Source organism: Megachile rotundata, chromosome 5, assembly GCF_050947335.1.
Source record: "Megachile rotundata isolate GNS110a chromosome 5, iyMegRotu1, whole genome shotgun sequence".
In the NCBI taxonomy this organism is placed as follows: domain Eukaryota; kingdom Metazoa; phylum Arthropoda; class Insecta; order Hymenoptera; family Megachilidae; genus Megachile; species Megachile rotundata.
The window spans coordinates 3,630,467-3,649,864 of record NC_134987.1 but is presented as its reverse complement, the minus strand read 5'-3'; the positions used below and the strand labels follow the sequence as shown (position 1 = coordinate 3,649,864).

General features: G+C 32.5%; 1 protein-coding gene across 21 annotated transcripts in view; it reads right to left on the bottom strand.

Moving 5' to 3' along the window:
- Nucleotides 1-19,398, bottom strand: part of LOC100883744 (CUGBP Elav-like family member 1-A) — a 1,238,863-nt gene that overhangs the window by 205,862 nt on the left and 1,013,603 nt on the right. For all 21 annotated transcript variants that reach the window (XM_076532024.1, XM_076532022.1, XM_076532021.1 and 18 more), the window contains one exon: nucleotides 996-1,044. In XM_076532024.1, coding sequence (XP_076388139.1) covers nucleotides 996-1,044 — 49 coding nt within the window. The remainder of the gene's footprint in view (nucleotides 1-995; nucleotides 1,045-19,398) is intronic.

The following is a 19,398-nucleotide window of genomic DNA, read 5'->3' as shown; positions in this document are numbered from 1 at the left end:
GTTCTTTTCCTGAAACCGTTCGTCGCCACCCTTCCCACCCTTCTGCTCCCACGTTGCTTCGCGACTCGATTATATCTTCTTTGACTACACAATCTCGACAACCCTTCAATTCAGCCAATTAATTAGTACTTAATGAACAAGCTTTGAACTGCATTCTCCGTCGCTGCTGCGACGTAGACGTTACAACCAGTAACTATGACAGAGCCACCCGGAAACGACGAAAGGTTGAGGGAGTTGCTTTGTTCTAACATTCGAGGAGACAATTTTGTACCATCATTGTACCAATATGTATGAAATTTTAATTCATATTTTTTTAAAATAATTAATTTTGAAAAAGTAACAAATTGCGGAGAAGTGATAGGAAAACTACAATGAGGAAAGATATATAATATTAATTATTACACAATGATCCTTTTCATAAAAAAATTGAAACTTTAGAATAACGCAGTTTTTGCACGTAAAATGTGATAGGTGTACATAACTTCGCTAACGTTTCAAAGGTATATATGTATGTATATGGGTTAAAGTATGGCTACATATTTTAAAATACGTTGCTAAATAAACGAAACCATAAACTACTAGAAAGTTTTATTTCGGTTTTCGGTATTAAAGAGTCATGTATGTTCTAAAACATGATATATTAATTGATATATTAATTATTTCTGATCATTACAATAACTGATTAATCTGATTATTGATACAAGAATAAATTAATACTTATAATACTAATAATACTTATTGAAGAATAAAACACGAATTTCATGAAGATCTTATTCTTTTATCAAATCTTGTAAGTGACATTTATTTTTACCCCTGCAAAGCGGGTAGGCCGACTAATAAGCACATAGAACCAAAAATATCTTTCTGAATAACAATAGCCACATTTTACATTATGTAAGAATGAAGGAACTTTTTCTAACACCTAATATTAGCAGAAAGGAAACGCAGTTAAAAATCAAGGATCTACCGAAATAAAGTGCTGAATTTTTACTCACCATTTCTGTTTTCACTGTCTGCCGGCTTCATTTGAATCGGATGCCGCATCTGAAAGAAAACAGAGAGGAAATGATTTTATTATTTATACAGGCGCTCATATCGATTTACTGGGCTCTTGAAATGTCTAATTTCGCACCGAGAAGAATATTTTATGTCAAAGTAAGTAATGGAAGGTACGTGTTAAGAAAATTCGTTCGAGACATCATTGGACCTTTTAAAATATGCAATGAGTCCAGAACTATTCCCTTACTTCCGTTTTAAGAATTTTGTTTTAAGAACATTGGGAACATTGACTTCTTACTATTGTTAATTAATGTAATTTAATAAAAATTCTCCGTATTTATGAATGTTTATTAGCAAACCTTTTAACTGAATTATAGTTTTCACTTTAAATATTGTAGTATTTGTTTACTGAATTCAATTCAGTAAAATCATTTTTATATTTAATTATTAATCATTTTTAAATTTATAAATTCAAAAAAATTATAATTTCAAATCTACAAATTTATAAACCCAGAAAATTTATAATTTCAAATCCACAAATTTGTAAACCGAGGAAAAATATAATTGCAAATACACAAATTTACGAATTCTAGTTTGTAGATTTCGAAATTAAAATCTCTTCGTATCCCTAAATGCAAAATGCCACAAAATTCTTTCAACAAAGTACAATTTGCATTAAATGTTGAATTTTCGTTTTAATTAATGAGCAAAAATAAATCTACGTGTTGAGAGTCATTGGACCTACAATAAAGGAAAGCCTTAACTCTGTCTCCAGAGTCAATGGAACCCAGGGTATGTTTATACTTAATGCCCAATTGGACGAATACGTTACAGACCCAGACTGTTATTTTTTTCTCAGAAAGTGTGTTTTTTTATGCGTTTTAGAAAAGTCATTTAATTTTAATTCGATCCTTGAACAGTCGTCCTTCTGAATCGCTTTAATAAATTCATTTATTTTTAAACATATTCAATATATATTTTATTTAAATAAATAACCATCCCATATTTCAATATCAAAAAATAATAAAAATATAATAAAATTTCTCAAGAAGAGGATACGTTCGAGTATCATAACCTAAGCCAATATACGTTTATTAAAAATTCCGTGCTTTACAAAAGAGTCTTAACTTTCATTTTTGGAGGATGTTTTTTGTATCTGTAGTAACTCTTCCGCTAAGCACAGCAGACTTCCAGCATAATAACTCGCGTGATACGAGGAAATTCCCGGGCGTACATTCTTTCGAAGACAAACGTGTATCACCGTACAGAGGTTGCTTGCTCCCTATCGGAAAAAAAGAAGGGTGGAAGGGTGTCGGTGTTTTCCATCGATTTGCTTTTGTGAAATTCCTGAGGCTCGCGCGGCAAGTTTTCCACGGTGCACGCAGACGCGCATCCGGACAAAGGGAATGCACGCGGAAAATTAAATTTCCGTTCGGAACGTATGCGCTGTCGACGGTTCTTTTCTTTTTTTTTCGCTCGATCAAAGTCCTACCAGGGTGGACCACTCGGAACAGCAATATCCAGCTGAGACGCAATCAAGAATGACGTCATGAAAAGAACACGGCATTTCATGTGAAAAGATCGATTTTTATTTGACTGATTTGTGTTGTATTTGTTAACACGAACTGCCGACAGTTAACACGTTGACTAGTACGCGGTTAAAAATCCCATTGGGTATTTTATTTCTGACAAATCTTTCCGTAGTATTTTGTTATATTTATTTTACGTTTCAAGTAATTAATATTAGTTAATATAAGTTAATATTAATATTAGTCTATGCCTGTTTCCACTACAAATTAATTTATTAAATAAAAATAGTAATCTTATCAGATTAAGTAATTAAAAATACACAATTAGTGACATTTTAGCAAATATTATGTATTTACTACAACTCCATCTAATTGCGTAGAAATACAATCGTATACAAAAGGTTGTAGCGATGATTAATTCCGAACACTGACAAATGCGAATTACGTTTCAGGAACACATTGAATAAACCCCTTGTACAACATACGAGTAATTACCGCAACTGAACGGTTGTAAATTTCCATTTGTACGGTAACATATCATTAAACGTACAATTCAGCAAGCTTCGACACATGTCTTGCTCCGTCATTCGTTTGATCTAACTGCGTAACGGAGGGAGAAATATTTAATACGACACAGGGAAGAAAAAAAAAGAGAATGAAACACGTTTCGAGATTAAACTCTCGTTACGATAATTAAAGATTGAACAAGGGGTTGAAAAGCAAGCTCGGGTTCCGTGTTTAAATACGGAGGCGTGAGTTAATTCACCGGTTCGCAATATAGAGCACAGTCGATAATAAGGTTCCCATTGATGTACGATGTTGCCGATCATTACTCTCGAGTAGAGATATCCATCGATGGCCTCTTGCTAACTAGGAAACGCTCTGATACCTAAAGCACGTCCCTCGTTCACCATTCATTCTCGAAAATAGGTTACTCCCAATTGCGACATCGCTTCTCATCGTTGAGGACATGCTGTATAGTGAGTGGCAAAAGTATTCGTACCCTTTCAATTAGCACGATCACTACCACGTTGGAAGCAGACAAGAGTAATAAGATATGAGCCGTTTATTTTGAAAGTGGAACAAGTCCATTTTTTAAGAAAATTAAGATAGTGATAACGATAGATAAAATTTAATGGTATTTTTATCTAAAAGCAATCTATAATCAGAATAATTTAAATTTCCTAATATTTGATCGATGGGTGCTTTTTGAAAAGATGTTTATTTTCAAATTGATGCAGGTGCACCTCGGGTTGAAATGATTTTCAGCAGAATATATTACAGTACAATCTAGCTCCGGTAAATTTTAATAATGCTGACAATACTGTGAAAAACAACAAATTGAATAATATTAGTGGTATAGGTAACTTCGATATGAGTGAAGATAAGTTGCAATCTGTCCAGGCATCGTTGCTGATTTTAATTATCAATTTGCAAGTTTTAATTTAGTTTCTAATAAATACTGCACAAAGACACGATTTTCGTTTTAGCTTAGGTGCACAAGGTCCCATAACAATTTCATATTAATCAATTCCTTAACAGTATTATTTAAAAATAAATTAAGGATTGTGGTTTACTTTATTAAAAAAATATGGCTCAGAATACCTTATATATATGGAGTAGGTTATAAAGCCACTTCAACAAAATCCTAGTTTTCAAGGAATTTTATAACTGATAGTATAGTAATATAATGCTTTTGTGATTTCTGACCGTATTTCATTTACAAACTTAATTAATATAATAAACATTATTTAAAATATTCTAATTTTTTTTAAATCAACTCATATTTCTCAAACTGGGACAAACATCCAAATAATTTATCAAACATACATCGTAAGCATAATGAAACTTAATAATAACTATTTTGATATTTTACGCAATTAATTTTCATCAACTAAACTCATATTTGAATAACAATTGCCATTTTCAGCAGAATAACGATAGTAAATATGCAAACCATTTTATGAAATAACGATTATTATTTTATTATATAATTGCAATTTTTTTGTGTTTCATTACATATCTGTTTTCAGCAGAAAGACGATCCTGGAATGTACGACTCATGTTATAAAATAATGATTATTATTTTTCCGTATTTTATTACATATTTGTTGTTACTCCTTATATTACGCTGGTAACTAAATCCAAAATTGTTTCACATATTTTGCTTGGAAATTGTTCGAACATTATTGGATAGGAAACGAAAAATTTCCAATAATGCTTAATTTGATTGAAAGCTATTATTTGTTGCATTATCGCGGGTGTAGTCAGGGAGACAGTGAAGGATTTTCTTTTCTCTCGACAAAATAGTGTTTCCATATCATAGATTGCACTTGTTTGTTTACGACAATCTTGTTTGATTAAATTAGCATCTGCCTCAATATTGCACCTTTAAAAATTCGTTTTTATTAAACATACGGTATTTATTACTGTCCAAAAGTACATGAGCACCCTGTGGTGAATTCTACTGATGAATGCTGTGCTCGTAAAAACTTCATTTTTGCAATCATGGAATCTCACAGTCGAATTTACGAAATTGATTCGTCTCCCTCGCAATATCACATATATGTATGTACGTCATGGTCCCGTTCGACGAGTCGATTTCGTAAATTCGACTATGAGGCTCGATGATTGCAAAAATAAAATTTTTACGAGTACAGCACTCATCAGTAGATTTCATCATAGGGTGGCCATGTATTTTTGGGCAGCAGTAAATGCCCTATGTTTAATAAAATTGAATTTTCGAAGGTGCAAGATTGAGGCAGATGCTAGTGTACATCAAACAAGATGGCCGCAGAGAAAGAAATGAGAAGCATTTACTGTTGTCTTACAATGTTATGCCCCATGCGTGGTGCATATAACTGTTGACATGTAACAAATTTGGCTCATATTTTTTACAATTACTGAATTTAGAATTTAATTTGAATTAATTTCCTGCAACGATGACGAAATAGTGAATTAAAGGACTATATAATGTCTGTATTAATTAACAATGTTTTATGTAAAAGTAAAACTTATAATTCATTTACGGTAACATGAAGTTCATTTTTGATCAGTTTTGATTGACCCTTAATTGATAATCTGATTACGTATGTAAACTACAATTAGTAATTCTGAATAAATGTAAAAATTATGAATATAGGTTACCAACCTGATACATTTCGCGTATGATAAATGTGTTTTATTGATTTCTTACATACAGGATAATACACGGTTTGCGTGTATTTTGCATAATTTCATGTCATAAATGCATTATACGCAGTCTAGTTATTATGCAAGGTGCTATATACCTCGACGGTACAGCTTGAAAAACAGGGATTTTACATAAAGAAATAAAATAAAAATTTAGATCGTGATTGTTTTTAGGATTTGATTCTGAAAAAATTATGCTCTTACGTATGTCTCGACATAATAAATCTCACTGTAAATTATCTTCCTTCACGTATGTGAATATTGCCAATGGATGGATACAACACATTGAATGCCCACAGGAAATATTTATTTCTCTCGAACGTTTTTAATCTCAAGATAATTGAAAGTGTGATACATAATTTCACTTTTTTTACTAAATTCTTAGAAACGTTTTTATTTATCATATTTTTTGCTTTCAATTTTTCAGGCAATATAATTGTTTAATTTTTCAACATTCGTCATTGCTATCATATGCAATTTTCACGTGGTTCCAGAAACGAAATCGAACGAAGATACAATTGAAACTATAGATGATGAAGAAATTTTTTTACGACCGCTCTAATATTGATATTTTTCATTTAAAAAATTTTTTCTTTGCAACGTGATGCAGTTTCAGTCTGTTGCAAAATTACATTGCTTTCAATTTTTAGCGGAAAATTCTCCAATGCTTCAGGCAACATCAATATTCAAAGTCAGTTTCCCTGAAAGTCAAGCCATGTATGAAAAACCGTTTTCAGCATTTTGCTTTTATTTCTTCGTGTACATTTCTTTTTTTTCAATTCCTTCGTGTAAAATGGTTGTACAATCAGCTGCGTGATGTTATGCACAACACTTTATCTTTTCCGATAATTTTGAAACGTTTTGTCGTTAATCATGTCGAACACGCATAGATTAAAACGATAAGATAAATTTAAACAAAGAAAGATATTTTGAAAGAAGAATTTTTAATCTTTGGAACCAACGCAAATAATAAATATGTACTAGAATATGTATAGGTGACATCACTGGTATCGATAATACAATATTTTGTTCGTGTAAATATAATAACATGATATTCGGTATAATTTTAAATATTACAAAAGAAAATTTATATTCTGATAAAGACGAAATAAAATAGAAATATTTGGAACACAATATAAACACACAAAACAAATTATTGTAATAAATGTTTAAAAGTTTATTAATACTTGTAGTTTCCTTGGAATGTCTTTTAAACTAATAAATGTTTTTTATATGAATATTTTAATATATTTTTTTACAGAGTTTCATTTCAGATACCTTTTCATTTCCATTTCTTAAATTTTTAATTATTTTTCTATTATCTACATAACAGTCTCTTGATTAAAGATTATATTTACAGTGTTAATATAATTACAGTTAATTGAGAAACGAGATTATCTAAAAAAAATAGATATAAAGAAAAATGTAAGATTATACGATAATATGATTAATTACAGTTATTTACTAATAATTGTCGATATTTTACAATTCAATAATAGAATTAGAAATATAAAGGTCTTTAAAAGTAACACTTCACTCAAGTGATAGGATAATATGTCTTAAGTTTTGGATTAAGAATTAATGTTTAAAAATTTAAGGAAATCAACCATAGTATAATTAGATGAATAGGCAGACTGTTAAGATGAATTTTTTCATACTAAATCTATACTATTATTTATACATATACGTACTATAATGAACACTTTTTTCCTTTATAAAAGAACGAACTAACGATAAAATTAATGAATAATTAATTAATGAATATTGGAAATACGAAATTTCTGTAGTTAGTCAAACGTACAAATATTGAAACAATAACTATATTTCTTGAAATATAAAAAAGTATATGTACTTTTCACAACGTTATTTTAATGGGTTTTTAAAACCAAGAAACACATTTTGGCGTTCGGATATTCTGAGATAAAAGAATAGCTAGAGTGCATGGAAACAGAGAGCTACCATACATCTAACTGTTGGAGATAATATATCATTTGTGGCATATTATACCAACAAACGTGACGTTTTACATCAAATAACAATACAAAAAGTTTCTTCGCAAAATACGCAATATTAATGGATGTTTGAAAGGTTATAAAATCCATTTATTTACTAATTAACTGCGGAACACTTTTAAAACTTACCTCGAATTGTTAGAAATAAACAATTAAAACAGAATATCTATTTTCACATGGGCGTTGTTACTAAAATAAACAGAAAAAATACCTATATATCGTCATTGCCTAATTAATTAAGAAATAATTGAAAAATGACGTATTACACTCAATTACACTACTTATTCTTAATTCTAAGCTAATTTTTATAAGCTTATAAAAATTGATGCAACAGCTGTCTATGGCTAAAGAGATAGAGGCAACATGAAAATAATATGAAAATAATGTGAAAATAATATAAATTTTCACTTTGATTACAAATATACATTACATGATATACCATTCAAAATAATTTAATTCTGACGAAGTGTTTTGTTTCATGTTCAGGTTTAATTTCAGTGGAATAAAAGAGCACATAACCATGTTTAAAGTTTATAATAATATAAAGAGACAATACAAAAAGATAATGAATACAGACTAATATAATAAAGTAAAAGAAAAACTATCTATGCTACTACCGTACATCTTCATTCTCTAACGGTTGCAACGGAAGTGGAAGAAACTGTCGAAAATCGGCACGCGTCGAACTTATGAAACTAAAAATATCCCTATATTTACTCTATTGCCAATCTAATAACTAAATGAACGAACAACTTTCTTCATTTCATCATTCTAAAGTTATAATTTAGTCCAACAGTAAAATGCATTCTATCAATCAAAACCTAACAATAAACGACTTAACGTTAAAACCATTGAAGTTTTGGATATTATATTGCTTCCAAATGACTAGGTTTTCTCAGGACTCCTCTCTATTGAGAATTCACGTTTCAACAAGCATAAATTGCTTTAACAAACAGCCACGCGAAGTCTTTTACTACGTGATATATAGAATGGGCAATTATGTTGGTTGGATAGTTGCCTGATAGCCTGAATTTAGCCTACACCCTAAATCACCGACTTAATCCCTTGAACCGAAAATCCGTCGCGTTAATATCCTACACTGTAGAACCAACAACAAATTAATCACCTGGTCGTATAGTGTCACGAATTTATTAAGCAACTTGCTTCTGATTTTTAATGGTTATATCGCGCTTTCTCAGAACAGCTGGAAATGTTATACCATTGTTCAGATAATTGTACCAATTATATCACACCTGCAAAGATGTCTTACATTTGATTTATTTTTGAATCATGATGACTCACACTCAACATTTGGTTCAACACAGCAATTTGAGATAAATATTGATTGATTAAATCTATAGAATCGAGTATAAGACCTATAGTGAAATAGATAACTGCGATAATAGATCAATTAATAATGGAAAAATAATAATTGCAAAAGAATTCATGAAATTTTTCAATTAGAGTGTTTTGGCGTTGCTACCCGCTAACAACGAAACATTTCTATTTTGCAATTTAAATTAAATGTAGGTAGACGGTGCTACGATAAATTTTTTTCAAATTTTGGTTCTTAAATAGTTCACAAATAAGCACAAAGTAACTTTGATTAATGATAACTTTCTAATTTATCGCATTTTAGTTTGTTTTTTTTTTTTTATACAGTAGCAATTATTATTTGCATTTTGAAAATTAGTAACATAACACTTTAAATAAAATTCTGTCAGTAGTTTTTCTCTACTTATAGTACAAGTTCTTTGGAACGACTAAAAAGTACTTCAAAGCAAAGAAAATACAAAGAAAGACATTCAAAAGAATGAAATAGTAGAATTATTTCATTGAGTATTGCAAGGGAATTAATATGAGAAATGTGTCAAATTAAGTGACAGATTTGTTGCATTGCACTGCATTGTTACATTGATAGATATTCCATAATATGAATATTTTTTTGTCGAATCATTTCAAATGATTATTTGATACCTTGTTTGAAACAGTGTGCCTATTGTTATGTCATACGATGATTATACGAGTCATTAATGTCATGGAATGTACAGCTATCAAAATGTTAGATAGATATTTGTAATTATTGTAATTATATAGCAATGCTGCTATTAATTATTAACAGTTTCCCATTTTTTAAATAATGAATGCACGGAAAAAATTATTTATATAAAAATGCCTCGGTACGAATGGGCGACATGATTTGCACAAACATTTCCTTTTCATATTATATTTTCATAAAAAAAGTATAATAATAATTTTCATGAAAAAAAGTATATTTTCATTTTGTACTTTCTACACAAATAATTTGCCCATTTGAAGTTCGCAAAGCGTTATATTTATTTTCATTAAAAGATATAAGATGAAGGCACCAGTAGTCGCAATGGTACCAGTGGTTTACTAATTTTTAGAAAACATAATAAATGAGGTTTTTATAAATTGTGTGTTTTTGATGAAAGTGAACTTTGGACGCTGCGACATCTGTTGGTTTAATTTTGAAAGAATAACATATAAAATGATAAACATCTAAATTCATGAATGTAAGTAATATGCCGTTAGATTTCTATTTCCTAAACGTTTCTGTTAAGAATAGCTTTTCGATACAAGTAAAAAATTCATATATGATCAACATTTCGAGAATGAAATATATGTCTTCTAGTACAAGTGGTCAGCTACGAACGAATAGAGAGTGAGGTACTAGTTCTTTAATTTTTAATAGTGATCAACCTCTGAAATATTTACCGAATTTTCAAATATACTTTCCAAATAACTTAAAAATTGGTCTTGTTGCATAATCTAAAAATGCTTAAAAAGTGTCTTCAGATATTGACTTTCACTATTTAATGATAGAGCAAACACTGTTCACGTGAAAAATTTTTCTTAAATGGTCAGCTACTGGTACCATTGTCTTAACTGTGTCTCAGAAGATATCTTTATTTTTATTATTTTTTTATGTACTCTCTCGCAAATTTCATCCTTGTCAAACGTAGTTAACATTCTCTCCAAATAAAAAGGGTGTAACGCACATCTCAACTATTAAATCGTAACGTATTAATTCAGCAATTTCTCAATATGATCATAAAAATGATCCGAAAAAAATGTATTCTGAACTTTTCTGTCTATTTATCTTGTAAAGAAACAGCCCTTTGGCGTGTGCAGGACGAAATAGCTCGCTTAAAAGAGTACAATATTCCAGCCCGAAAGTTCACGATATTCTATTTGCGAATCTTCTCGATCTTCCAGACGCGAAGGAATTTCTCGTATCGTGGCGGGAGAACCAGTATGAAATTCATATCTATGCTAAGCGCGACGCTCGCGTTTGGGTTTAGTGGTTTCTGCATCGTACCTTTATATTGCGACCGATTCCATGATTTTGTACACACTGCTCTTCTCGAAGTCGAACTACACGATATCGATCTGCTAAAAAATACACGTACACCTCCTCCATCGTTTTCAATTTTATACCATAGGTAGGCGCTTCATTTTTATACGCAAATTTATCGACGTTATTTTAGGACGAAGGAAAAAATCTGACCGTATTCTTGGTTTGATTATTGTGACTATAAGAAACTCGATTTTAATTTTTAATGAATTCAATTTATTATCAATGATAACAATTGATAGTGCATGTTGCAGCGCACTCTTAAAATCGTAAAAGCATCAAGTTTATCTCCATTTTTTGGAATATTTTTGAACAAACAATCATTGCCATTTGTAGCTGTTTATTATGGACAATTTGTTTTTTGCAAATTTTTTTATTTGTCAAGATCCAGCAAAGTTTATAGTTTTATTCTCGTCGAACCGTTAGGTGACGAGCGACGGCGTCGTTTTTACCTCAGATTAAACTTGACCTCAGTATGAACATTTTGTAAGAGCGGTACTTGACCCTTCTCTTAATATTATTTTTAACCAATCCAATAGTTAATTTTAACTAAGCCCCTTTTCCACCCCTAGTAGCATGTCGAACCCACTCCACATTTCAATTTTTAGTGAAAATATTTTTCTAGACTGTTCAGATTCTCTCGTCAGCTCTCAACGAATCAAGTATGAAATTTTAGAATTGGTAGCTACCAAGTGTGCAAACTTTTTAGTTGGTAGCTAGAAGCAAACTTTTACTTATAAATAAATTGAACATATTTATCCTTAAACAGTTGTTAATTCATTTTGTGTCTGAGTGATGTCACTAATCCACACACTAAATTAGCTCGCATTTTCATTAAGTTGAACCAGATAGTACACAACATTGTAAACTACCTATATTTTCTAGTATTTGATAAGATTATTTAGAATTAAATAAAAATCTTTCATATGAAAGTAAATGATTAAGAATTAAAGAAGTTCGGCCAACGCGTATTTTAAAGATGTTATAGAGTTTCTGAATATTATGATGAACTGAGTTAACATAATTTCCGATTCACTTTATGCAACTGAAATAAGTGTAATTAGTACGATGTTGTTCAGTACGAATTAAAGCGTAGTTTCTTAAGTAGGTTGAGGGTATATTCAAAGAAGAAAGTTAGACTATCAACGACCAAGATGTCATACTTTTCACTATTATACAAAAGAATATAACGTTGAATATTTTATTTCTATTGTATAGTGTTGGGATATTTACATTGTTCAGATGATGAAAGTATTTTACGTCATAACACAATCACTAAGGTTGGTAGCAGATTTTTAAAATTTGTGCTGGACGCATTCATTATCATTGCTATGAGCGTTATAGTATGAAAATAAGATTATATTTTTGTATTCTCAAATAGGACTAATAAGTATTCTTAAAAAACTTTGAGAGCCGGTAAAACGAAACGCAGTCATTTAAGAATGAGGAATAAAATTTCCTTAATGTGTTGTAAAACATAAACTGTACAAAAGGCACTACAACCGTTTGACTGCTACGCGGCGCAAAAGCGCTGCGATCGTTTGTCTCGAAAACCGCGACGCAGCGCTTTTGCGCTGCGAGTTTCAGTGTGTTTTTGGTGCTCCGTGGGAGTAAACGTAATCTAACCTCACGCATAATTTGTAACGAGAGTGCATTCTTATACATTTTAAAATAACTTTTTACCGTTTTTATATATTATTTTAACCGTTTGAGCGCCATCGCGCTCCTCTGTTTGTATGCCAAAAATGCGGGGAGCGCTATCGCGCTTCTCTTGTTTGATGTTAAAATTGCTCCAATGATCCTTCAATCGATCGCATGCACCCAATTTACCCAGGCCCAAACCATCAACAGGAACAATACCGTTGGCACGGAAACAAGTTTTTCCGTGAACTGCAGGTCCAAAATTGACTTTTAACTGTGAAAAAAATGAAAAAACAGTAAGGGGTGGTTTTTTGACAACGTATAGCGACCAAGGGGTTGGTGCAAACGCGACCAAACTTTTACCAGGTATAACTGAGGTTGAGAGGAAGCTTCGGTAAAAGTTTGAACAGATTCGAAAAAAGCACTCCTTTGGGAGGGGCAGAAAAGTAGGGAGGGGATTGCGGGTGTCGCAGGGGGTTGAGCCGGGCATTTTCGGAAAGGCCGTAACCTAAAGAACCTCATTCTAGAAAAAAATTTCGGATGTTTTCTTTTTTTTTATCGAATTTAGAGCCTTTTTTTCGGTTTTTCAATCTCCTAGCATTCAAGGGGTCGCTGATACCGCAAGGGGGTGGCAGGAAAGAATGGCACTCCTGGAGCATTGAGATAACCCATGGGCCCACCTATTCTCAAAATTTCAAAGTCCTACCTCCAACAGAACGTAAAGAAAGAAAGTGGTGCGTTAATTTTGGCCAGCAGTGTATACCCAAACTCATCCGCATTTTTGGCATATGCTCACAAAATTTGTGCCGCTGTCAAACGGTTAAATCTTTGATAAAGTGTATTATAGGCAGTGGTTACATATTTCTAGTATAATATACTCTGTAATTTGCTACTATAATGCAGATATATTATATTTAACATATCACTGCACTCATTTGACCATGTCACGTATGTCTATGTCATATATGTATGTGGGATCGGTTTATCCGGGGTTCATCGAATAGGATCGGGCGCGATCGGGCGAGCGGGAAATGTGGACGATTGGCGCCAAGATAATTCGGCGGTATTACGATTTGGCGCGGAAATTTAGCGAGGGAACAAAGAATTAGATTGCATTTGTTTCCTTTTACGCGGGAACCAAGGGAGAACAAGGAAAACGGCGTGGCGTCGGGATCAGTCTTGTCGTAACGTTGGAAGTAGCAAGTTGTCCGAAAAGTTGTATCAGTGTCTGTACTTGGTTTTTATATTTTTGTTGATTCTTATACTTATGTTAAATTATTAAAATTATTCTGTTATTGTTATTCCCAAGAAAAACTTTTTAATCCGTCAACCTCGATAGTTTCCGATCCTACATGTACATATATATATATGTATTAATATAACTCAATATTCAGGAGAATATAGCTGATAGCAGAAGATATTATACTGAAATGTATGTTAGTGTCCTTAGTACATGTGTTACTTCAGATTATTCTTTTAAAATAAAAACAAACAAACCGATATTAGTGAATTCAAGTAGTGCAATATCTAAATATAAATACAAATTTAATCGTAGATTGTTGTGTATATCTCTAAATCTAAGATCAAGCAGCAATATAGGGGAAAGTTATTAAAAATGCTCTCCCCAAAAATATAATTTAAAGAACATTCTATTTCTAAATAATTACTAAATTGTACAGAAATAATTTGGTAACAAGATACAATAAAAAGTCCTAAATTATTTTTATCATTTTGGTTTCCAGAGAGTATGTCAAGATCAACAGGTTCTCTCGAAACAAAGCCGAGTCCCCTCGTTTCTTTAATGTAGGTCTCGTTCGAGAGCAGTACCATGAAGGTGTCTCGAAATTCATTCCCGTCCGTCTAATTTCATTCTCTCCACTTGAATTTCCACTGGACGTGGGCTAGAAGGTTCGCAATTCCACACCGGTGAAGTTGACTTTCCGGCATGGGCTTCCGGGATCGCCACAGCCTCCTCTTTTCGTTTATCTCGAGCGGCTAAGCGGATCGAGACGGTGCTAGCAACTCGATTTAAAGTTACACCGCTGCTTACATATTCTCGTTTTCCGCTCGTTTCCGCGGTGAGGTCGGCTTCTTTATCCTTCTTAGCCAGCCTCGCGTCCGGACTGCTAAAGTAGCGCTTCCGCTTTCGTCGTCCGCTTCGAAAACCGCAACGCATCGTTCGCTCGTGACTTTTAATCTCGTCGGACGATGCGAGAGGGTAATTTTTATAATCCTTTGCGGAGCAAGAAAGAATGCTCGCGTTACGCAGAGGAGAATTTAAAGTTGCACCACGGAGCCACTATGGTGGTCGCTTTAACCCGTGACCGACGATGTCTCACTTTTGTCTTATAAACACTGACGCTGCAGTTTCAGATACTCATAATACTACTCAACTGCCAGTTGATTTAAATGAAACTTCATACACTTTTAAAATATATTAAAAATATATTTAATATATGTATTTAATGTACTGAAAAATTATTATTGAAATCGATGAAACACGATTTTTGAGTCATTTGGTTTTCGTTCTTTGCTCCTTCGGCGTTTTATTCACATCACCAAGATATTTACTGTTTCTGTACTTAAATAGTAAATTTACTATTTACTGTAGTTTATGGGTTTATTTATTTAACTACAGTATATTAAATAATAATGTATATTGAGTGAACCTTTAATTTAATATCTGTATTGCTACTAAAAGTACTATAATTAAAAACCTAAATAAAAATTCAAAATAAACAATTTTGTGACTTAGTGGAAAACCAGTATTATAAACTTGTGAAATTATCAGTTCAAGATACATTAAAAAATTTATATTCATACTACAGTTCTTTTATATTCGTGTTACACAATTAGGATATAATCATCTTAGCAAAGAAGCTGTTGCTGTAATAGTAAGTACTACTTCTAAAACACAAGTTCATTTTTACTACTTTTACGGAAGCGCTTAATTTCGCGTGACCCATAGTCCACACGTTTCAATGTTACGCAGAAAAATAATTCTGCAGTAGTCTGGGAGACTCCAAGTTACTGGCTACGGGTTAAACAGACACGTCCCCCTTTTCCCATTATACCTTTTTTCTTTTCTTTATTCTGCGCCGTGAAACTCTCTTCAATTTCTCCTTATCTTTCGTCCCTCACCCGCCACTACTTAGCCCAAGGAACTACAAAAGTACTACTTCTCACTTTCACCGTCTGCTGATTCTGACTTTGCGACTTTTAATCTTCGCCATTCGCCCTCCTTGTGCCGGATATATGCGTATATATATACGAATTTTTATGATATCCAAGCTACGGTCGGGTCGAGGGCGCGGATAAAGCAAGAGGGAAAGGCTGACAGATTTAAAAGTTACACCACTGCAAACGGCAGCGATTCGAAGGCGTTCAAAGCGTATAGGTGTACCTAATATGGAACATTTGATTTTAAATATTTGCCAAAAGACATTTTTTAGTGAAACAAACGTGAAAACATTTGAATATCTTGCATTTTTCATAACTTATATTATAATTCCCCTATGCGTTGTGCACGTGAATGATGTATCTAATTCACCACATTTTCATAATCCCAGTAAGAGCAATGAGTACATTGAATCTATTTTTCATTGTTAGTACTATATTTATAATTATCGTCACAAGATAAGCATTCTGTATCGTCATCATTACGAGCAGCATCATTAACATCGTCTGATGATTCTTGACGCATCATTTCTTGTATCATAATTTATCTTGCTGATTTTATCTAAGTTTTTGTCATTCTATGAGATATTCTACAAGGTACAGAACAGGTGTTAAACCTGATTCAATGTTCACCTATTACAAATATAATATAATAATAATATTTATATAATATATATTTATATCATATATAAATATTGTAGTACAGTAACATCATCTTATTATCATAAAACATGGCACATACTAGATAGTAATATGTACTACATAATATTAACATGCGCAAAATACATAGATGTTGCGGTTGTGGTATAAGCTTCATGGGGTACCGAAAAGTAATCAAAATTTTGTTTACTGGCAAAAAACATTTATTTACTAAAGAAATCTGAAATGCTAATTAACAAAATAATTTCCATCATTTTCTAACGCTTTTCGCCAGCGAAAAGCAACATTCAACGTATTAATATGTTGCGTATTTTGACAAATAAATAAGATTTATACTAAGAAAATAAATTCAATATATTAGGGGTACCGAAAAGTAATCACAATTTCTTCAATGATTTCAAAGTTTTTCTATGACAAATCGAAGGACTTTTTTTAAGAAGGGAACAGTTGCCTTTACGTTGGCAAAAAGTGTTAGATGGATGGATGGAAATTATTTTGTTGATTTAAGATTTCTTTAATAAATAAATATTTTTCGCCAGCAAACAAAATTTTGATTACTTTTCGGTACCCCTAATATAAAGGTTTATCTAATGTATCTTTATGATACATACGAAAATAAAGACATTCAATAATAAATCACATAAGAGTAATATTTTTTTAATTCATCTTCGCTAAAAATTCTCAATATTAATACACACACATTCACTTATATTCATTCTTTACGCGTAATTTTTATTTAAATTTTTATCATTAATAACTGATAAAAAACCCTATACAGCCTAAAAAAAATTGAGCACAGAAAGTGTTGAAGTTGTTGAATGGAGGTAACAGAAAGTAGGTATGTGTTACGAATGAACTACTCCGCCTATAAAGTCTCATAATTTCCTAATTTCCGTAAAACATTTCTGTAAGTTATCGGCTAATAAAATAAAATGATGAATTCAGATACGAGAAACATCCACCATAATCGCTATTACCATTACGATTTTATCAAGTGATTTACAGCGGAAACCCTCAACAGGCTACCTCACATCTTTTTCATATTTCACTGAGCGTACACAGGCTCGAATGTCACGGTGCCGTGTCGCACCATAAATTCCCCTATATTTCATCGTAAAGGGATCGTGTGGTGGTCGAGGTTCGATGGATCGAGGGTTGAAACCATAAGTGAGGGGTGTCGACGAAGGTGGACGAAGGGGCGAATATTAAAATTGACGAATTCGGCTCAAGGGCCCCGCCACGATTGCCGTATCGCTAGTTATAAATTCGTTTCGCGTTCCGTCGTGTCGGCCACGGTCGTCACAATAAAAAAAAAGCACCCTCGATCGGAAGGGAAGGGAGACTCTTTCTCTGCTTCTATTTTTTCCTTTTCGGGGGCTGAACGTCGTCGAGGTATTGTGAAAAATCTGCATACATGCAGGAGTAAAAAATGTGATCGTCACGTGCGAGCACGTGAGTCAGCGTGATTGAATTGAAATCAAGATTCTCCGTAAAGGAAAAATGGTATAACAAAGTAACTGCTAAAACATTGCCGTCTGCTTGGTGTCTCTTCGCCATGTAATAATTAATGTTCTGTACTAAGGGGATAAAGTATTTTGCAACCAGGTTCAAGCAATGATTGATTGTATTTGTGTATTTAACATTTTATATGCAAATACTTTGGCGAATAAAAAATTGTAGTATTTTCAAATATATCTGTTACGGTGAAAGACCGAAATTGTCGACATTCACCGGTGAATGTCGACATTCTCCAATTTCGGTCTTTCACCGTAACATATCCAAAATGAAAAAAATTCGACTTCTTCTTAAGTATTTTGACCACAATTTTGCTAGCACATACATTTGGATAGTTTCCATGAAGTATGAGGTTGATATTATACCTAAGTTGATACAAGATATTCAATGTGTTTATGCATTATGCAAATCATTTAGTGTAAATCATTGTAAGTGTCAGTTTCGAGTTAGGACATTCTATACTAAAAATTTCTATGAATAGAAATTCATGTTCTAGAAGAGAGAACATAGTTACACATGGAAAATCATGACCAATAATAGTTTTTACACATTGCAAAAAGGAACTAATATATTTTATAATAAGGTTTTAACTACATCAAATTTGTAATTTAATATCTATAAAAAGCGTCAAAACTATTTACCCAACTCAATATATTAATTAAATCTAAAATTGATTACCAAAGACTTAAATTCCGAGTCTAAAGATTAAAACTCTGTTGAAAGTTGTACAAAAGACCGTTTGACATCTACCTGGTTCACACTTATAGAAAAACCAGCACGCGTCAATTGGGTAATATCCCCTGTAAACCTGTCTAAAACGTGTCAATTGAAGTCACAATGAAAATTTCCATGGAAAAATTCGGGCCGGATCGGAAATTTTTATCGCGTACCGATCGCTGTCGTCGTTATCGTGACAGGAGATGCTTCCGAGCTCCACAGTTTCCGGCAAAATCGCTAAACGCGACGACGTTATTCAATTTCCGTAGACCCCTACCGAAAAGGAGTTCTTTTTCAGTTATTGATGTAGCAGCGAGTTTTCGAGGGTTTTTGTCGATTTATCCGCCGTGCGATCTCGTCTTCATTTCCGCAACGTCGACGGTCTTCCACCCTTGCGCGTGTTCCCCGTTAGAAACTTTGAAAACTCGTTCGCTTACGTTTGCGAAATACCATGGAGATCGCTTCGTGTAACCGCTTATACTTCGACGAACTAGCTAACTGTCAAAGAACTAACCCTACTGGTAACATGGTCTAAGGCTTCTTCTATAGTAGAGGCTTGCCCCACTTGATGCCTTTC